Source organism: Ictidomys tridecemlineatus, chromosome 14, assembly GCF_052094955.1.
Source record: "Ictidomys tridecemlineatus isolate mIctTri1 chromosome 14, mIctTri1.hap1, whole genome shotgun sequence".
In the NCBI taxonomy this organism is placed as follows: Eukaryota; Metazoa; Chordata; class Mammalia; order Rodentia; family Sciuridae; genus Ictidomys; species Ictidomys tridecemlineatus.
The window spans coordinates 50,823,069-50,845,887 of NC_135490.1; the positions used below are offsets into that span (position 1 = coordinate 50,823,069).

A 22,819-nucleotide genomic window follows, 5' to 3' on the forward strand; every position below is an offset into this window, starting at 1 on the left:
GCAATTAAAAAGGAGGCTTGGAAGCGAATACAACAAGGTGTTCTCAGTTGTAGAAACTCGGCGAGGGCCATAAGCACATTCACCCTGCTGTTACTTAAGTTCTTATTTCATGTTCACAAGAAAACGATGTGAATTGAGAAGCAAAGCACATGCCCACACCTCCCCAGGAATTCTCTCTGCTCTCCAGCGCACTCGCACACTGGAGTAGCAATGACTGGCCTGCCTCCCTGTTCTTCTCCATCTCCACGGAAGCCAAGCAGTGTTCTGGGACTGCATTCCCAAGCTCCCTGAGGGCTCTGATGGTTCCCCAGCATGTCCACCTGCCTGATTGCAGCTGAGTGGCTCCTCGCCTGCTGCCTGTCCCCCAGAGCCCCAGTTTCCTCATCTGTCAGAGGGAAGGGAGGCCTGCACGGGCCCCGGGCTCCTTTCCCAGGACAGCAAAACAAAGGGAGGCAAACAGGCTTGTCAGACCTTGAAGCGCGGTGAAAGTTGGGGTGTTCTGAGACCTACTGATTCCCCTGTCCCAGTTCTTCCAGGACTGTGCAGCGATGGTCCATTGGTTGCCATGGCAACCAACTCCAGGGAGCAGAGGAAATCTCTACCTCCTCCTGTACCACTGGCCCTGAAGTTGAACAGACATCGAGCCTCGCCCATGAGTGGACCCTGCTCGTGCTAAATGACTAGGTCATCACTGTGGTCAGAAAGGCTCATACTGTGCTCATACCTAGCACAGCCACATGATGACCAGTGACCAACACCATCTGGAGATGTAAGATGCTGCCCTCAGCCACACACATACTGCCCTTGTTCAGAGGGCGGCTTAGGTGTTTTTCCAAAGGACTCAGCAATGGGAGCAGCTCATCCTGCAGGTGCCTGAGGCCTCAGAAAATAAAAATCAGCCCAATGAAACCAAATCAGGATTCAAGTCCAAATGATGGACCCATCATCATTCAGCAGGAAGCCAGTACCTCTGCACCCTTCCCTCTTTCCCAGCTCCTGACCCTCACTGGTCTGCTTTCTTCCCCTCTGGATTCACATATGCTGGACATTTCATACAGGCAGAGTCAGAAATAGGGGCTCACAAGGCAGTGCTGGTCACCATGGACTAAACCTTCCCAAGGTCCCTCAGCCAAAGAATGGCTAAGGAAAGGGTAGTCGTCCACATTCCGGGGTGTCCTCCAGCCCTGGAAAGGAAGGAAATTCAGACCCGTGCTATGGAATGGGCAAACCTGGGAACACCCAGCTAGCTTAAGAAGCCAGATCCGAAGGGTAGATATTGCCATGATTTTTTTCACAGTTTTCCACAGAACATTCTATTAATTGAAAAAAAAATCAAAAAAATTAAAAAGTAGGTGTCTTAAAAGTCGTAATAATATTTTTAAATTTAAATACTTCACTTATACCCCACACAGATGTTATTATAACTGCTTTCTTGACCTCTTGAATCATCAAAATCAATTTTGTTAAAGCTTTGGTCACTGAGACATCCATGGAGCACACATGCAGAGGCATATACAGTGCCTTCGGTCTCGGGCTTCAGTACGACCCACAGGGAACCTCACCTTGTCCTTATTTGACATTTTGACATTTTGTCCATCATGGATTTTTTTCCTGCATTTATTATAATGACCTGGAGCTTGATTGCTAGTGTCTGTGACACCCCTTCACTACTGTGTCTCAAGGAAAGCCCAAGTTTTCTTGCCAATCCCAGCATCTGCTGTTCCCCAGCTGCTGCTGATGAGATGCACTGATCATGAGGCTCAGGGAGAAGCTGCCCAGGGCTGATGCTGGGCCAGGCCTATTCAAGGTCCATTTACTCCTCACCATGGTACCTATCAGGAAGAGCGCAGGCATATCATGTTGAAGATGCAGCAGTTTTAGTCTTAGAGAAGCAAAGTCACTTGCTAAGTGGTAGGAAAACTGGACTTTAAACACAGCTTTTAGGTTCACGCAGAATCCACCCTCCTCTACCCCACTGTCCTGCTGTCCCCACAGCTTTGAATGCAGAGGGACGGTCACCTGGTCCCAGATTGTCTGGGACATTTCTGGCTTTACCACTCAAACATTTTTATTCCAGGGAAGCCCTGAGTCCTGTCAGAGGGGACTGTAGGTCACCTTGTCAACAGGGCACAGGGACAGGGGTTTGCAGACCCAATTCAAGTCCTTGTCTCTGTGGCGAAGTCCCTTCGTGATGGGGCTTTCCTGTCCTCCTGCAAGGATTCTTCCTAGGATAGTCGTCCTTTCAACCCCTGTTTGGCCCTGATGCGGATTCATAAAAGAACAAAACAGGCAGGTTAATGTAACTGGAAAAAATAATCCAGCTTAGAGGAGAGCGACGCGGGGGTAACAAGTTTAGGATTTTTAGTACGAGGCATGTTACTGCTAAATATGAAAACCGATGTCTGAGAAGGATGGGTTCTCCCCAGAGGTTCCCAGTCCCAGGGGCTGGAAGGGGGAGCAGGGCGAGGAGGCGCTGGGGAGGTAGATGCTGGGCTGGAGCTCAGGCATCCTCTCCCCTGTAGCCAGAAGCCATGCACAGAGGCACGTGCAGAGGCCAGGGCCGTTTAGGAGGAAGATAGGTTTGGTGGCCGTTGAAGACACACAAGATTTACAGGGGAACAGAAAGCACTGGGAATGGAGACAAAGCCTGTAAGGCCCAAGCCCTTGAGAGGAGCAGCACGGAATGGAGAGAGTGGGGCCTGAGCCTTCTGTGAGAATGTTCTGGAAGGTCTCTTGTTCCCATGACCCAAGCCTGACAGACCATCAGATGTCTCATGTTCCCAATATCCCTGCCACTGGATGATCCCTCCAGTGGTTGTGCTGCTGTTGTCCCTGGGTGGGCCCTTGAGTGCCCACGCTTGTGGGGTCTGATCTTCAGAGCTGGCGAGTCTCGCCCCTCCCCCTTCCTGAGGTCCAGCCCCACCTTCAGGAATCTCTCAGGAGGGCCCATTGATCTACTATGACACAACTCGTTTTGTTCTTTAAAGCCTAAGTATCAGGCTGCCCCCCCCCCAGCCCCATACACTCTGGTTTCTAAGCAAGACCTGCTTCAGAATTCCCTGGAAGGCTGTAAAAACAGGGATTGATGTGTTACCTGTTTACCATCCGAGTAGCACGTGCAGTGCCCTCCTCTCCTGGAGGTTGTCAATTGCACTTTGCAGCATGGGGTGGCTTTGACAAGATGGCCTTTTGTCAGGTGTGGCCACACCTGGCAGGTGGAAGCTGAGATGATGGTCAATTGGTACCTTGGGGAACATTCACTATGTTGAATGAAGATATTTTTCTTCTCTGTGTTTTTCCCTGGGGAAAAAAAATGGATTCAGACAGCAGCTCCTCCCCTCATTGAACCTGCCGCCAGCCCCCCTGGCTGCCTGGTGGAGGGGGCTCCTTCTTGGCACCTGTTATTTGGGAGCCCCTGAGACCAGGAGCTGTAAGTGGAAGAACAGAACAGACCAAGGGAGGACTGTCAGAAAGCGACAGCCCAAGTCCCTGGCTGATGAGAGCTAAGCCTGCCTTCTTAAAAGGCAGAGAATCTGAACAAAAGAGCTCTTTACAAAAAAAATTTAAATGACTTCACAAATTTGGCAAGAAATTCCAAACTCTGTTCGAATGCCTAAGAAGCCATAGCTGCCCAAGGCCGTCCCTAATTACACTTCTGAAGTGGGCTTGAAACAATCCATTTCCATTATCTTTCTTTCTCAGTGGGTTCTGGGAGGGCCTGGGGAATCAATTGCAAAATTCAACTTCAAGTTTTCTTTGCAAGAAACCTGGTGACACGCGATTTAACTGAATTTCACTTGTTAGATACTAATGGCAGATCCGAGCAGGGGCTTGATAGACTGGGGGTTTTCTTTTTGCAGCTAACAAAAGCCAATTCCTGGGAGGTCATGAGTGTGAAGCATGGTTGGCATTCATCATTAGAGCCCTTTCAGTTAATCTTCGGTAAAACCTGGGTAAAACCACAAAGACCTAGAGTCAGCCTTGCAGCCATCATTGCTGGACACAGGAAAGGGGGAAGTGGCGTCTCCTTGGCGTTCAGGGACAAGAAGCCTCTAAGTCAATTATGAAATTGAGAATCCTGAACTTGGATTTACACAGGCAAGTCAGAGCAAGCCTGCTCCAGGCCTGGAGAATTGCCAAGGTGCGGAAGCTCCTGGAAATCACCTTGGAACCATGACCTGGTCTTGCAAGGTCAAGCTCCAAGGTGCCTCACTGGTTGGAAGTTTGGTAGCATGCTCATAATGCAAACCACTCAAGTCAGTATGGTTCAAGCTTATGGGTCTTAAGTCTTTTATTATAAATATATGTTTCATAGTAAATATATGAAATAAAAATTACTCAAGGACCAACTCTCTAAAGTCCACTGCCAAGGGCAACCAATATCATCACTTAGAAAGTATTCTACAGATTTTCTCTTGATCAGCCAAAAACATTTGGTCCTTAGAGCATATACATTTTAAATTACATAAGCATTTTGTTAATATTTATTATTAAATATGTACCACTTGACTCATTATTTCCAGCTCCATTACTATTCCAAATGGTACACTGAATTATAAATTAGAAAAATCTGCGTCTTTGGTAAGATACTTAGCAGTAATCTGCAAGAAAATCCATGATACATGTTGAATGTTGCATGGACTATCAATATGAATGATCATCCCCCAGAGTTGTAAAGTGGGAAACCTGCCCAACTGGACTGTGGTCATCTGCCAATGTGGAACCTGTGTTATGGCCCCTGGTGAAAGTCTCAGACTTAAAGACCTGGGTGGGCTTCCCTGGGTGAAAATGTTTCTTATGGATTGCTGAAGGTCACGGCTAGATGAGAAAACCACTTCCCATGTGACTCCCTGAGGAAGGGCTCTGGAGGTCTTAGCTCGCTCCTCCATGCTTGGTACACCTCTTGCTGTCCCTCCTGTCCACCTGCAGGCATGAACCTTAGCCAGGACAGTGACTTTGAGTCCTTCTAGCAAATCATGGTGAATTGGTCTTGTGAGTCCTTCTAATAAATCCCAAGACTTGAAGGTGGTCATGAGACACACTTCATTTGGAAAATGGAATAAATATCCCCCAAGGTAAGACATTTCTCCCAGAATTATCCATTATCACACAGCCACCAGCTGAGCACACTGCAGACTTGCTTAACGTGGTGCTCTGTTGTGACACCACAGGAACCAAAGGGAACAAAGCCTGGTGGTGTTACAGCACGGTCCATCCTGACCACACAGGCAAGTGTTGAAACCAGAGGTGACGGACAGCTGCAGCTTAGGTCCTCGGTTTGCATGACGAGCTGGCCCTTACCTCCTTAAGTGATGCAGGCGAGGGAGGAGTCCATGTCCCCATGCAGCCTAATCAGACGCAGCTGGAGGGCCCATGGTACACCAGGCTCCGGGCATCACCTGGAGATAGAAGTACCCATCACCAGGACATCCATGCTGTGTCCAATCCATCAGCAGAAGGACCCCAACCTCCCTTCCCTTGAGTGACCACTGACACCTCTTCATAGATGGGTAGCCATGTGCCTTCCTGTCATGTCCTGTAGTCCTATGGACCCAGTCACCTCTTGGGGGATCTCACTGCTGCCCTGTAGTGGCGCCCCCTTCTCTGCCAATGCATCTTAATTAAGCTTCTACAAAGACCTTCACCATAATTGTTCTTTTTTTTTTAAGAGAGAGTGAGAGAGACAGAGAGAGAATTTTTTAAATATTTATGTTTTAGTTTTCGACAGACACAACATCTTTGTTTGTATGCGGTGTTGAGGATCGAACTTGGGCCGCATCCATGCCAGGCCAGCGTGATACCGCTTGAGCCACATCCCCAGCTCACCATAATTGTTCTTGTTAACAAGATGCCAGAAAAGATATCTGCAGAAGAGTTCCGTGTGTTTAGAACGATCTATTTCCTGTTTCTCTGTCTTACAAAAAGCTCAGTTTAACCATGGACTTGATGGTGTTGCTCCCGCTTTTGTGGTAAAACATGTAAAACCTCTGACGGTTCCAAAAAAAAAAAAAATGAGACAAAACTTACGAGAATTCAAAGAAAAAAAATTACTCTTATGTAGACTCTGGCAAAAATGTAGACGCATGGTCCAGAGAGTTTTAGGCAAGAGCCCCTCTGACCCGACAGCCTTGGCCATGTCCTTCCTCTCCTGACCTTGGTTTTCTCTGGCTTCCTGATCCTGCGTGATTGCACATCCACGGACCACTTTAAGAACCTGCCACCAGCCAGACACAGCGGGTATGGACATCGATGCTGGGGTAACCACCACGATGGCCTTCTCTCTCCTTCTTTTAATGTGGAAGCATGTCTTTCAGATGCCAACTCAACTTGGGAAAGAGAGCGGAAGGGAACGTCCCCTCCCACCAAGCCTCACCTGCCTCCTAAACAAATGCTCTGCAGAGCCGGCCCTGCGTAGCTCTGCGCCTGGTGAGGCCCTAGGCTTGCTGTGCAGGAAGGAGGCACACTTAACACTCATTGGTCTGTGCAAGACATTCGGCCAGTCCTCCAGCTAGGTGTTCACTGAATGAACAAGAAAGGAGACCAGGTTCCAGGCTTCCAGCTTTCTGTTCTGCTGAGATGGGAGGGTAAACTCTGGGGACAGTGCCTGAGGACAGAACCTCACCCACCACCAGGGCAGCACCAGAGGCCGAGGTCTGGATCCCCGCTCTGTTGACAGCCCCAGGAAAACAAGTCCGGGAGCCTGGGCACCCTGTTTCCTGCTCAGCTCCCACCCCATGGTCTGTAGGACATGATGAGGGCTCTGGGCTCTGTTCTGGGTGGATAGAAGGTATTGGAGGGTCTGGAGCAAAGGAGTGAGGCTGTTTGTATGGCATTTAGGAAGCAGCCCTGTGGCTGCTGTAGGGAATAAAGGGGAGATGCAAAAGCAACAGCCAGGGACTGCCAAACCCAACCTTGAATTTTTACAAAAGAAAGAAGATCATATGTTAAGATACACTTAATGAATCTAAAAAAAATTGTATAATCAGTATAAGAATTTAGGATTCTTTTGTAATTTTAGTACTTATGGCATTAGGAATTTTGAAATATAGTCTGTAGTACTTCACTTTCACAGTAATGAAAAAAAGTAAATGTTGTATATAAAATTTAGTATTTGGATATTTAATTTTTTCTTTTGAAAGTCTGGGGATTTAACCCATAATTTCATGTATTCTAATAACCGTGTGCTTTACCACTGGATTACACCCTCACTCCAACTTAATATTTTTGTCACTTGATTTGAGATAGTTCTCACTTGAAGAAATTAGGAATTAGAACTGTGTAATCATTGAATAATCTTATATTCATTTTTTTATTAGGGATCCTGTTTGCCCTTTTTATAATCATCAATTAAGAAGCAAGCACCTGGCCATCAAAAAAATGAAAGAAATTCAGAAAAACATAGATGGATGGGAAGGCAAAGATATTGAACAGTGCTGCAATGAATTTATAATGGAAGGACCATTGACAAGAACTGGTGCTAAACATGAACGACATATTTTTCTCTTTGATGGCTTAATGATCAGCTGTAAACCTAATCATGGCCAGACCCCGCTTCCAGGTTATAGTAGTGCAGAATATAGATTAAAAGAAAAGTTTGTCATGAGGAAAGTACAAATCTGTGATAAGGAAGATACTTGTGAGTGCAGACATGCTTTTGAATTAGTATCCAAAGACAGCATAATATTTGCTGCTAATTCTGCAGAAGAGAAAAATAATTGGATGGCAACCATTATTTCTCTTCATTATCGTAGTACTCTAGATAGAATGCTAGATTGTGTTTTATTGAAAGAAGAAAATGATCAGCCACTGAGATTACCAAGTCCAGATGTGTATCGTTTTGTGGTAAAAGACTCTGAGGAAAACATTGTTTTTGAAGACAACTTGCAAAGTAGAAGTGGAATCCCCATTATTAAAGGAGGAACTGTGGTGAAATTAATTGAAAGGTTAACATATCATATGTATGCAGGTATGTGAAACTCATTGTGAGTACTTACCTAGGGCCTAATTACCAAAAGCTTTTAAATGGTGTTCAAAGATAATGTATAAACCCATTTATCCATCATCCAACTTTAATAATTGTCAACTCATGTTTCATCTGTTTCATTACAGATTTAAATACCTACTCCCAGAATTATTTAGAAGATCTCAGGAAAAAAAAATGAATTGCCTCCAGAATATTAAAATACTGCAGAATCAAAAGGGATAAATAGCTAATTAAATATTGTTAACTTGATTAGTTATTAAATAAGTGCTCATAAAATTTGCATATTAATGCAAATTTTAAAAATTTGAAAACAATCCTTATTTATCAAGAAAATACCACAGTTGGCAGGAAGAACCAAACTAAAAAGGAAGGGAAATATGGTATTTTGAATTAATTAAACTGAAAAATTGAACATGAAATATGTTTATGCTCTACTTTTTCAGATCCCAATTTTGTTCATACTTTTCTTACTACATATCGTTCGTTTTGTAAACCAGTAATTGCTAAGCGTACTGATTGAACGGTGAAAAAAATGTATATTTTACTTGCATTAATATTTTATAAAAAAAATTAACTGTTCTGTACCTTGCAAAGTGCCTAGTAGCTGGTACCTACTCAGGTAGGTGTTGACATAATTTATTTGGCATTACATTAGATGTATTACCATACTTTTTAAGTAGTGTTTGCTGTTTGTAACATAGTTCTTTTCGGCTATTAGCAATATTCCAAGAGGTAATCTTAAATACCCAATTTAATACAGTTTTTGAAAATATTTTTTAGTTGTAGTTGGACACAATACCTTTATTTTATGTATTTATTTTTACGTGGTGTTGAGGATGGAACCTAGCACCTCACATGTGCTAGGCGAGCGCTCTACTGCTGAGCCACAATCTCAGCCCCTTAAAGACCCAATTTAGAGAGGAAAAAAACAACATTATAGTAAAATTTGTTCTGTTATTTAAGGAAATTTTCCACTTTTTGATTTTAAAACAAATTTGTTATGGAAAATTTCAAACATGTGCAAGAGTAGACAGAAAATATAATGAACCCATTTATCCATTATCTAACTTCAATAATTATCAACACATGTTTTATCTGCTTCCCTACAGATTTAAATATTCTACCCCCAGGATTATTTTGAAGTAGATCTCAGAAAACATATTTCGTCTGTGAATACTTCTATGTGTATCTCTGAAAGTTAAAAATTTTTATTTTAAATAAATCATGTATTATTATTAAGCCTAAAAAACAATTCCTTTATTAATATTTAAACATTTTTTGAATTGAAAAAAATTTTTTTAACTGAATGTTTTTACTTAGTGATACTTTAAATGCTTTGTAGTTTAAAAAGAAGAACCTGGCTGGATGTCATGGAATGGGTCTATAATTCTGGTACTTGGGAGACTGAGGCAGAAGGATCATTTCAGACAGCCTGTGCAACATAATGAGATCCAATTTCAAAAAACAAAATGTACTAAAATACATATATACATACACAAATATGTATATGTATATGTATATACACACATGTATATGAATATGTACATATATAATCTGAACTACAAAATGATTTTTGTTTTACGTTTATAAACTTAACTAAAATTTTGTCTTGACCCCTATTTCCATTTTGTTCTATAAAATTAAACTTACAAGACTTAGTATAATATGTTCTGAAAATCTATTGTTCTATTTCTGTGTCCAAAATAAGGAAAGTATATTTGCTAGACTTACATTATAGCTATATTTCCTAACTTACATTATAGCTATATTTCCTCTGGTTAGGCAAGGTTTTTGGTTTTTTAATTTTGATTTTTTACCTTACCCACTTAGGTTATGTTCTTAATTTAAAAGTTCATCTTGGGCTTCCTTTTTGAATTTCATACTCACGTATTTAAGGAAATTGATTAGTCTGCTTTCATTTTATGATATAAATATTAAGGATAGATGGTTAGATAAGTCCTTTCTTTCACATTATGGTACTGGGGATTGAATACAGGGACTCGCAGAAGCTAGCTAGAGCTCTACCACTGAGCTACATGCTCAGTCTCTTTTATTTTATTTGAGACAGTCTCACTGAATTGTTGAGTTTGACTTTGAACTTGCAGTCCTCCTGCCTCAACTCCCTAGTAGTTGAGATTACAGGCATACACTAAATCTCCCAGCTCTTTATGATCTTTAAAGAAGTTATATTCCTGTGGATTCTTTTCTTGGATCTTTTCTTGGATCTTTTCCATGAACCCTTTGTTGGTTGATTAATGCTAATCATAAAAAACTTTTTATAAAGATTTGATATAAAATCTTAGGATCATATAGCTGAAGGCAATTTTTGTACTTGTGAAGTATGGAGTACTGCAGGGAAGGCTTAACAGTAATTGCACTTTCTACAAAGTGATAGGAAAGGGGATTCTTTGGTCAATTTTTTTGTTGTTGTATTTAAAATATCTTTCATTTATTTATGAACAAATTCCTGTCCTTTTGGTTTTCTTCTTAGATTTGAAATTCCAGAGCCAGAACTTACTGAAGCAGACAAATTGGCAATAGAGAAAGGTGAGCAGCCAATCAGTGCAGACCTTAAAAGATTCCGAAAGGAATACGTCCAACCAGTACAACTTAGGTTTGACCTGAATATTACATTTCTTATGTGCCATTTTCAGTATATAGTTAACACAAAATTCTTAGCTCTTAATTAAATATAAATATTATTGTTAATTTTATGACAGTTAAATTTCCAAATTTCTTTCACTGTGAAGCTATTTTAAATAAATATCCTGAAGAAATTTATATAAGTATACCATGTTATTTACATCAGCTCTCTCTGAAATGTGATATATTTACATATCAAAATAAATGTGTGTTATTATAAGTAAAACTTACATATATAAGCTTGCTTACTGTCAGCTTTCCACTTTATTTCCCTTATGTCCCTTTGTAATGGTACTTGGTCCTTGTTTGTTTTTTTATAATTTTTAATATTTATGGAAGTTCTACTGCTTTTTCTACTCTTTATCCTATGTAAAGTTACCTAAGGAATCATTGCAATAATTTCTATAATAGATTTAATTATAGAGTTGCCAGTTAGGTACTTTCTGTGCTAGATATTACCCTAAGTGCTTTATCTTTTTTTAATCTCATCCTCAAAACACAATTTTTTTTATGGTGCAACACAATGATTATTCTAACTTTGTATATGAAGAAATGGAAAACTTAGTATGATTAAGTAATTTGAACTTGGGTCATGTAAAGGGAGTGACAGGATGGGACCATATATGACCTCTTGAGCCATTGTGTTTTTGTTTCACTAAGCATTAAAAATTGGAAGCTCCTTTAACCTTCTTATAATCCAAATGAAAACTAAAGTATTATCTACCCCTTATCATTGGATATTGAGTTATCATATTAACTATATATGATCTAAATATTTTTTCTAAATATTGTCTCCTTGATTACTGTTAACTAATAAATTATAGCTTTGAGCTGGATTTATTATTTTCCAGGATAATTACCATAAATAAATTCAATTTTAGAGGAATATTGGTGTTCCTAGCTATATGTCTTTTAGCCAAAACTTTTAACATGTCATTCTTTGTATAAGAAAATGAGATTTTTTACCCATTACATTAGCAAGAAAGAATAATTTTTCTCAAGTAACTGTAATGCATTTGCACTAATCTACTCAAATGAGGCATACATTTATGAGGTCCCTATTATAGGGCAGACAGGAAATAAGATCTTAGATCTCAGTCATGTGAATTCTTTAAATGTTTATATCTAAGCATGTTCTCAGTTGTATACTTGTCGACTTATGGTGAATACAAAAATAATAGACTGTCATGATATGGTTCCATAATATTATGATTTTATTGGGGTAAAAATATACATGAAATAGTTATACATTATACTACTTTGAATAGTTCAATGGCTCACAAAAATATACCCCTATAAAACTTCAGGAATAGCTAAGATTAGACTCCAGTAGTTAGGGAAGACATCTTAGAAGAGGTAAAATCTGAGATTGTCCCGAAGGGATGTGTAGAATTTAGATATGCAGAAAGGTGATTGAAGGTATGGAGGGTACCTAGAAGTAGTATGAACAAAGGTTAAAAGACAGGATTGAGAATGGTGTGCAGAGGAAATAGGTAAGGAAATTGAACTTAGAGGAATGAAGACATTGTATTGTAAGTTGTAATAGAGGAGATTAACTATATTGGGGTAGAGTTGAAGATGGCTTTGAAATTCAAGCCAGTTTGTTAAACTTTTTCTGTGAGCATTGAAGGAATTTTAGTAAAATGTAAGCTAATATATTTTATTTAGCAATTTATTCTGACATTTTAAAAAAGACAAAAATTGAGAGAATTTCATAGTGAACAATGATAAACCCACCAGATCAACTGTTAACATTTTATTTTACTTACTTTTATCACATATATTTATTTTTCATTTTTCACTCAGTTCATTAATCACCTAATCTTTTGAATGTGTTTCAAAATACACTATTTCTTAAATGCTTCAACTTATATATCAATAACATTTCAGTATTTATTATTCATTTGTTCTAAAATGTTCATAACATGAAATACACACATTTTAAGTGTACTTTGGTTAAATTTTAATGTCTTTGTAATTCAAACTCCTTTCAAGATACAGAATGATAGACCACAACCCAGAAAGTTCCCTTGTGCTCCTTCTAGTCAATTTTTGTTGCTACTGCCAAAAGGCAGTAATTCTGATTTATCCTGCTATTGACTCTTTTACTTGTCTTAGAATTTTGTATAAATTGATTTTTACACTTTTTTGTTTTTGTTTTGAGGAAAAGGAGAGAGAAGTTTTATTGCTTTGCTAGCAAAAAGGAAACACAGGTGACTCCAGTCCCAGAGGCTTTGATTCTGCTGATCAGGGGGAACAAGGGTTTTTAAAGAAGCATTCAAAGGCTACATTCCTTGTTCTCTGTTCAGGAGTTGTAATTCACTTGTTAATTTAGAAGATAATAATTTCTGAGATCTTTTGGTGCCATCCCCAAGTCTGAATTACTTCATTCCTGTTGTGGGTGTGACTCTGACTAGTATGGGAAAGAAAGGTATGGATTCTATAACTTTCATGCCTGACTCAACATGCTTTTGAGGTTCATCCATGTTGCTTGAATCAATGTTTTTTTAAATTTTATTACTAAGATAGTTATTTCCTTATATGAATACACCACAGTTCATGTATTTTTTCCCATTGAAGGATACCTGGGCATTTTTTCCAGTCTTTGATTATGAGTAAATTTGCTATGAACTTTATCTTAGAAGTCTTATTGTGAATGTGGGTGTGGGTGGGTGTGTGTATTTCTTTTTTTCCCACTTGGGTAAATAACTCAGAGTAGAATAGCTAGGACATAATGTAGATGTGTGTTTTCTTTTAAAAAGAAACTGTCAAAACTTCTTCTGAACATTCTCACCAGCAATATATGAGCATTCCATTGCTGCATATCTTCACCATTGTTTAGTGATGTTATTCTTCATACCTTAGCCATACTATTGGGTGTATAGTGGTATCTCATTGTGGTTTTAATTTGTTCTTCCCTATTGACTAATGATGTTGAGAACATTTTACTGTCTCTTATTGGCTAGTCATTCTTCATCTTTGAAGAATAGGTTTGACTCATGTCTATCATTTGTTGAGTTATCTTTTTATTACTAAGTTGTATAAGTATATCGAGTAGGACTGGATATAGTCCTTTGTCAAAAAAAGGTTTTGTAAATATTTTCTCCCAGATTGTGGTTTGCCTGTTAGTTTTCTTAATGATACTTTGATGAGATGAAGTTTTTAAGTTTTATGAAGTCTGATTAGACTTTTTTCTTTTATCTGATCGTAATTTTAAAATTACATCAATACTATAGAAACTAGAAAGAAAATATAAGCAGAACTGTTTGAACTGATATAAGTGGAAATTAGAGGCTAACAATTTATGATCTTTTGATATATTTTCTAAGCTCCTGAACTTACCAGACCATAATGACTTAATGTTGTTTTAATATAAATAGCATGATGAAGACTGGTAATTAAATGTACTTGCATAGTCTGAGAGAAATATAGTTGTTTGTGGTAGGGAAATAAAAATCTAACCTGCAAATGGCCATTTGTTGAAGTAATGAAGAAAAGTAATATTATTAGGATGTCTCTGGTAGAGAGCATTTTATATTTGTATAGATAATTAAATACTTGCAAGATCAGGAGTAATCATTTTTGTGATATGCAAAACAAAATCACTCTCTTGACAAAAATATTTTTGTATTTTAAAATGAAATAATGTTATAGGCATATTTGTAGGTTACAGGGAAATTTGATGATAGCATTTGAATTTATTTATTTATTTATTTATTTGGGGGGGGTACTGGGAATTGAACAGAGGGGTGCTTTACCAATGAGCTACATACCCAGCCCTATTTATTTATTTATTTATTTATTATTTTGAGACAGGGTCTCACTCAGTTGCTTAGGGCCTTGCTAAATTGCTTAGTCTAGCCTTGAAGTTCAGTCTTCCTCCTGTAGTCTCCCAAGTCACTAGGATTATAGACATGTGCAACGACACTAGGCTAGCACTTGAATTTAGAACCAAATACAATAAATCTTAGTTAATTTTCCATTTTATATGAAAAATACATTAAAAATTTACAGCTTAAAATACTTTTTCAATTTAAAAACTTAAAATAGCTTTTCTATTATAGAGCATGTATTTTCTATATATGAATAAAAGACACTTTTCCTTAACATTAATTGGTGATTAAACACAGAAACCATAATCTTTATACAAATACATATTTTATTTTATTTTTTTAATATTTTTTTAATATTTATTTATTTTTAGTTGGCGGACACAACATCTTTGTTGGTATGTGGTGCTGAGGATCGAACCCGGGCCGCACGCATGCCAGGCGAGCACGCTACCGCTTGAGCCACATCCCCAGCCCCTTATACAAATACATATTTTAAAGTATAACTTTTATGTTTATTTTTATTTTTTTGCAGTACTGGGGATTGAACCCAGGGGCACTTTGCCACTGAGCTACATCCTCAGCCCTTTATTTTTTATTTTGAGATAGGGTCTCACTAAGTTGCCCAGTCTGGCTTTGAACTTGCAATCCTCCTGCCTCGGTCTCCAAAGTAGCTGGGATTACAGGTGTTAGCCACCACTCCTGGCTAAAGTATAATTTAAAAATAATGTACAGTTTGGAGATTGATTTTCTTCTTCTTATTGAAGCACTTAAGGTATTCATTAAAAATGGAGACTCTAAGTATTATATTGATTGTTGCATATAAAACTATCGCCATGGCATTAGAAAAATGAAAGAAGTATAATGAAGAAGTATAGAAGTAAAAAATGTATAATTGAAGATTTCACTAAAATGTGATTCTTTTATTTTACCAGGATTTTAAATGTATTTCACCATTGGGTTGAACACCATTTTTATGACTTTGAAAGAGATGTGGAATTGCTTAAAAGACTGGAATCCTTCATTTCAAGTGTAAGAGGTATATTATTTAAAGTTTTGATTGGCTCTTATGTTGCATTTGAGCTTATTTTCAAAATTGTATGACTAAGAATGTAAATTGCTTTCCATTTTTAAAAAGCTGAAATAACATTTGGAATGATCTTTATAAACTCCAGTAAGCTCACATATATTTAGAACCATATAAAGTCTTAGAACCTTGTCTTCTCATATTTTTATTTGTCTATGATCTGAGAATCAAACCAAGACCCTTGCACGTGCTAGGCAAGTGCTATACCATTGAGTTATACTCTTAACCCCCTTTTAAGTTTTTTTTTTTTTAATTTATTTTTTAGGTGTAAATGAACACAACACAACGCCTTTATTTCTATGTGGTGCTGAGGATCGAACCTGGGTCCCGCCGGTGCTAGGCGAGCGCTCTACCACTGAGCCACAATCCTAGCCCCCCCTTTTAAGTTTTTAAGGAGAATATTGCTTTTAAAAATGTCAAAAGTCCTTTTTTAATAAATTAAAGCTATTTAATTTTATGTCCCCTCAAGTTTGCCATTTGTTTCCATTAAATAAATAATATATATATAATTTTATGCTTTTTGTTGTTGTTGTTTTGGTACTGGGGATTAAACTCAGGGGCAGGGCACTTGACTACTGAGCCTAATTCCCAGCCCTTTGTTTATATTTTATTTAGAAACAGGGTCTCGCTGAGTTGCTTAGGGTCTTGCTAAGTTGCTGAGGCTTGACTTTGAACTCATGATCCTCCTGCCTCAGCCTCCCCAGCCACTGGGATTATAGGTGTGCATCACCACACCCAGCAATTTTATGCTTTTTTATTCTCCTTAATCTGGTACTTTAATTTTAGATGATTATCAGCTTTTTAAAATAATATTTCCTCTCTTAGAAACATATTCCAGAGGAATACATTTTTAAAAAATATTGTTTTTTTAGTTTTAGGTGGACATATATCTTTATTTTACATTTATGTGGTGCTAAGATCAAATCCAGCGCCTGCGATGCTGAGGATCAAACCAAGGCCCTTGCACGTGCTACCTCTGAGCCACAACCCCAGCCCCCAGAGGAATACATTTTTGTGTCTAAAAGATAGGAATTTCCAACTTGAAGTTTCAAACATAGCCTATGTGATAAAATTCCAGGCTATAATATGTGTCATCAAACATATGTTATATTAAGAACATTTGTGTTTTATCTAACAGTATAAGATATTGGCTAAGAATCCTATTAAAGTATTCTTGGCAAGTATTCATGTGAAAACATTGATCTTGCTGGGCACAGTGGCACAAGCCTATAATTCCAGCACCTTGGGAGGTTGAGGCAGGAGGATCAAAAATCAGCCTCAGTAACTTGGCAAGTCTCCAAGTAACTTAAGAAGACCCTGTCTCAAAATAAAATATAAAAAGAGAAGAGCTGGGGATGAAGTTCAGTGGTTAAGTGCTCCTGGGTTCAGTCCCCAATACTAAAACAAACAAAAACATCAATCTCTATGTCTCTGGTTTTCAGAAAATAGGGGGGATAGAGAAACATGGCAGATGATACCACAGGGGTACAGTTGGCAAGACAGACTTGAGAATCACCACAATACAAGCAATTCCATTTCTTCAACAAATAAATTGCAAGCAAAAATGAGACATAAAGGGAGAACCTGTAGTCCTAAGGAAACTTAGGACATATGGACTAAATATAATTAAGTAAATGTTATTTATGTCCTTTTAAAACAAATTAACTATAAGAAAAATATTTAAGAGATAGAAATTTGAATATTAACCAAGTATTTGAAGATTTTAAGATCTCACTTTTTGACAAAGAAATTTAGCAGCTCAATTCAAAATAGCTAAGCTATGGAACCGACCTAGGTGCCCTTCAAAAGATGAATGGATAAAGAAAATGTGGTGTATATACACAATGGAGTATTACTCAGCCATAAAGAAGAATGAAAGTATGGCATTTGCCAGTAAATGGATGGAACTGGAGATCATTATTCTAAGTGAAATAAGCCAAAAAATCAAAGGCCAAATGTTCTCTCTTATATGTGGATGCCAACACACAATAACAGGGATGGAGAATAAAAGTTCATTTGATTAGATAAAGGGGAATGAAGGAGAGGGAGTGGAGAAGGGAATAGGAAACAAAGTTGAATGAATCAGACATAACTTTCTTATGTTCATATATGAATGAATACATGACCAGTGTAACTCCACCTCATGTACAACCACAAGAATGGGAAGTTATATTCCATCTAGTATGTCAAAATATATTCTGTTATGTATAACTAAAAACAAATTTTAAAAAAGAAAAAAATGATTCATTTTTTATATGTCATAATGACCTAATGATTATTTTAAAAAGACTTAAATATAGACAAAATGATATGATTTTTGAATTTGTTTAAAGAATAACTAGAGCTGGGTATAATGGTGTATGCCTATAATACCAGCAACTCAGGAGACTGAGACAGGAGAATCACAAGTTCAAGACTAGCCTCAACAATTTAGTGAGATCCTCAACAACTTAGCAAGACCCTGTCTGAAAATGAAAAACAAAAAAGGACTGGAGATGTAGTGCAGTGAGAAAACATCCATGGGTTCAGTTCTTAGTACCAAAAAAACAAACAACAGAGTGAAGAAATGGCATGATTTGGGTTAGATGAAGCAAAAATTTGCCATAAGATGATAATTGTTGAAGTTAAGTGAACGTTAAAAATTATATGAAGATCTACAGTTATGTCTGTCAAGTAAAAGACATTCTAATTATGTGTTTTTTCTAGGGAAAGCTATGAAGAAATGGGTAGAGTCAATTGCTAAGATCATCAAGAGGAAGAAGCAAGCTCAGGCAAATAGAATAAGCCATAATATTACCTTTGAAAGTCCACCTCCACCAATTAAATGGCATATCAGTAAACCAGGGCAGTTTGAAACATTTGATATTATGACACTTCACCCAATAGAAATTGCTCGTCAGCTAACACTTTTGGAATCTTATCTCTACAGGTAGGTAATTGTTATTTCTTGGTCTATTTTCAAAAACCTTGAGCATACCTCTTACCTATTTTTTAAACATTTTGCTACATATCATGACAGCTTAAAAATATCTCATCTATTTTCCTGGGTTTGGAGGGAAGCTCATAGCAGTTTTAATCACAGTATGTCCTGTAGGTAAGTCTTCTAACATGTTGCTATATAGACCTAGATTAAGGATGAGCAATCCTTCACAAGAGGAATGGTAGGAAGACTAATGCACTACAATAGTAACAACTATTCAACAGTAAGCCCCTGCCACTATCATTCCATTAAAATCTTTTCTGTATCCAGGAGCCCTCATTTGAAATATAAATATCTAGAGAAGTTATCCTAATGATAAGCAGCCATGTAATGAGTGCTCATGTATAACAAAAACATTACAAATGAAATTGAAATTCTATAATTCTCCCTAATTCATTGCTCTCCTTTCCCTGCAAGAAATAACAACTACCAACCAACAATAAAAAAAAATAACAACTACCCAGAATTTGATGCTTACTCTGTTTGTCTCTCTCTATATATACACACACACATTTTCCTAAATAATATATAGTATTGGCTTGTACATTTTAAACATACTTATTCTGCATCATGTTTTTACTTATATTCTTTTTGATATCTGTTAAAGTCCATGAATATAGTTCTAGTTCACTTATTTTAGCCATTCTATGAGTATTCCACAGTTTATTCAGTCTCTTATTGGTGAACTGGTAGATTGTTTGGCGTTTTACCTTCTGTAAATAGTGCTTCAGTGAACAGTCTTGTGAATGAGTTCTTGTAACTTTCTGTAAGAGTTTACATAGGAATGTACTTAGCAATAGAATTGTTGGGTCAGCTAGTATGTATATCTTTAGTAATGGAAGATCCTGCTGAATTGTTTTACAAAGTGATTGTATCAATTTTTACTTGCATATTGGAGTTGGAGATTATTTTATCATTTCTTACCAATTTGATATTATTAAGGTTTTGTGGCTTTGGCAATAATAAAATGGAATTTTATTGCAGTTTTTTTTCCTGAGAGAAAATATTTTTTCATGTTTGTCATTATCTGTTTTTAAATTAAGTTTAGCAGATCTTTAAATAATCTTGATACTAATCCTTTATAGATAGATTAGGTTGTACTTATTTTTTAAAATTTATTTCTAGGAAAGTCCAGCCTTCTGAACTTGTAGGGAGTGTGTGGACCAAAGAAGATAAAGAGATAAATTCTCCAAATTTATTAAAAATGATTCGCCATACCAGAAACCTCACCCTGTGGTTTGAAAAGTAAGTTTTGTTTATTCTTTATTATTGCTTCTTAATCATCATCATAATAAGTCCTATTTAAGCTTGAATTCTGGCTCTAAAGAAGTTTCTTATTTCTTAAGTTAGGTGGAGAAACTTTTCTAAGCCATGGATTTTTTGTTGTTGTTATTAGATGCATTGTGGAAGCAGAAAATTTTGAAGAACGGGTGGCAGTACTAAGTAGAATTATAGAAATTCTGCAAGTTTTTCAAGACTTGAATAATTTCAGTGGTGTACTGGAGATAGTCAGTGCAGTAAATTCAGTGTCAGTGTACAGACTAGACCATACCTTTGAGGTAAGTTTTAGGCTTAAATATTTCATCTTTTGGGGAAAGATAAAATTAATATCAAAGAGATTGCTCCTACTGCCTGTCTTTTTGGTACCAGGGATTGAACTTAGGGGCACTCAACTACTGAACAACACCCCCAGCCCTTTTTATTTTTTATTTTGAGACAGGGTCTCATTAAGTTGCTTACACCCTCATTAAGTTGCTGAGGCTCGCCTCAAACTTCTGATTCTCCTGCCTCACCCTCCCAAGTACCTAGGATTACAACCACTCCTGGCTTGAATTTATCTTTGAATGAATCCATATTTTCCACTTAAATATAGAAATTTAAAGATATTTTTAAAAATATATCAATATATACTAGTAAGTTAAGGTTTGTCAAAGAATATAGGACCTGTACCTCTTTTTAATGTGCTTAACCTAAATATAATAAAGTTTCACATGAATTTCTTCAATGGCACTTTGATAGTCTCCCATAAATGACAAATGATATTAAATATAATCACACAAATAACTTTTTTAAAAAATTTATTTGTTCTAATCAATTATACATGACAGCAGAATGTTCTTTGATTCATTGTACACAAATGTAGCACAACATTTCATTTCTGGTTGTACACAGAGTAGGATCACACCATTCGTGCAATCATACATGTACCTAGGGTAATGATGATCATCTCATTCTACCATCTTTTCTATTCCCATGCCCCTTCCCCTTTGGCCAATCCAAACTTCCTCCACTCAACCCATCCCCCTGTCCCCATTATGGATTAGTGTCCACTTATCAAAGTAAACAATCGACCTTTGGTTTTGGGGATTGGCTTACTTCGATTAGCATGGTATTCTCTAACTCCATGCATTTACCTGCAAATGCCATAATTTTATTCTCTTTTACTGCTGAGTAATATTCCATTGTGTATATATACCACAGTTTCTTGATCCATTCATCTATTGAAGGGCATCTAGTTTGGTTCTACAGTTTAGCTGTTGTGAATTGTGGTGCTATAAACATTGATGTGGCTTTGTCCCAATAGTATGCTGTTTTTAAGTCCTTTGGGAATAGACCGAGGAGTGGGATAGCTGTGTCAAAATGGTGATTCCATTCTAAGTTTTCTGAGGAATCTCCATACTGTTTTCCAGATTGGCTGTACCAATTGCAGTCCTACCAGCAATGTATGAATGTGCCTTTTCCTCTACATTTTCGCCAACACTAATTTTTGCATGTTTTCTTGATAACTACTCTTCTGACTAGAGTGAAATGAAATCCTAGAGTTGTTTTAATTTGCATTTCTCTGATTATTAGAGATGTTGAACGTTTTTTCATGTTTGTTGATAGATTGTGTATCTTCCTCTGAGAAGTGTCACCTTTAGATATAGTCAAAAAAATAATATGGAAAGAACCCTTTCTAAAATTTTATCTTTTAAATTATAAAATAATGTGTTTAGTGTATAGAAAGATTTTATGTCTTTTAATAACAAAATTGAGATTATATTGTAAGTAGATTTTTGTAGCCTACATATTTTTCTCTTTAACACTTTTTTTTAGTTTGTTGTCAAAAACAAGATTGTTAATGCCTACATAGTTTTCTGTCTCACACATAAACCATAATTTATTCCATCATTCTGTTGTGGAACAATTAAGTTATTTTGGATTTTATTGTTGTGACAAATAATTTATCATGGACCACCCATATGTAGATGTATTTTTAAGAATATGATTATTTCCTGGGGCTGGGGATATGGCTCAAGTGGTAGCGCAATCTCCTGGCATGCGCAGAACATTGGATTTGATCCTCAGCACCACATAAAAATAAAAAAAAGATGTTGTGTCCACCGAAAACTAAAAAAAATAATAATATTAAAAAACACTCTCTCTCTCTCTCTCTCTCTCTCTCTCTCTCTCTCTCTCTTTAAAAAAAAGAATATGATTATTTCCTTAGAAGTTTCTAAAGATGGTACTTTTGCCAAGTGTTTTCTAGCAAAAAATATGATAAATGGTTCTGGGTATTACTGTATTGAAAACTTTAAAGACTTTATCAGCCAAAAATAAAAATTCTCATTTTAAACTTGTGTTTTTAAAAAGTGGTGAGATGTTAGCTATTTTCAAATGCATTTATTGGCTACTAGTGATATTGGATATTTTAAAATGTATTTATTGGTCACTTTTATTTTTCTTTATGATTTATTTAATTCATGTCTTCTTTCATTTTTTGGATGTTTGCATTTTTACTTATGGACTTTTTAATATATTAAAGATATGAAGACAGTCAAACTATATCTTTTCAGTGTCTCTTTATTTTGACTGCTTTTTAATTTAAACATTTTTATGCTGCCTTGATATATAGACTCATAAATCAATCCAAATTTATGGGGTCTTCCTGTGTTTTTACTATGAAAGACTTTTTCTAAGTGAAAGCTAACAAGGTAAAAACTCAACTATATTAATATTGCCTTTGGGAATATAAATTTGTAAAACCTTTGTGGAAAGCAACCCAGCAATGTATGTTAAAATTTAAAGTACACATACTCTCAGACCCAGAATATTAAATAAATAAAATCCTAAAGAAATAAAAGCACCACAGTATAAAGTTATATGTATGAAGATATAGTTATTTTAGCATTATTTTAGTAGCAGAAAACTAGAAATATTCTTCTTTCCATCAGCAGAAGAATGATTAAATACATTATCTTATACCTACAACATGGAATATTGTTCTATAGAAAAAAATGATGTCATTTTTGTAC

The 22,819-nt window shown here is 36.9% G+C and overlaps 1 protein-coding gene and 1 long non-coding RNA gene across 2 annotated transcripts in view; one reads left to right on the forward strand and one right to left on the reverse strand.

The window, feature by feature from the left end:
• Positions 1-1,357: 1,357 nt before the first annotated feature.
• Positions 1,358-5,656, reverse strand: LOC144370615 (uncharacterized). Its single transcript, XR_013430522.1, has 3 exons — positions 5,302-5,656; positions 3,095-3,300; positions 1,358-2,259 (listed from the first exon to the last, which is right to left on the reverse strand). It is a non-coding gene; the product is annotated as an uncharacterized LOC144370615 (long non-coding RNA).
• Positions 5,657-6,239: 583 nt separating this feature from the next.
• Positions 6,240-22,819, forward strand: part of LOC144370529 (son of sevenless homolog 2-like) — a 41,202-nt gene continuing 24,622 nt past the window's right edge. The window contains 10 exon segments of the mRNA XM_078031335.1: positions 6,240-6,426; positions 6,602-6,737; positions 7,317-7,966; positions 8,428-8,482; positions 8,484-8,507; positions 10,476-10,598; positions 15,393-15,496; positions 18,251-18,473; positions 19,650-19,769; positions 19,921-20,083. Of these exon segments, the coding sequence (XP_077887461.1) occupies positions 6,240-6,426; positions 6,602-6,737; positions 7,317-7,966; positions 8,428-8,482; positions 8,484-8,507; positions 10,476-10,598; positions 15,393-15,496; positions 18,251-18,473; positions 19,650-19,769; positions 19,921-20,083 (1,785 nt within the window).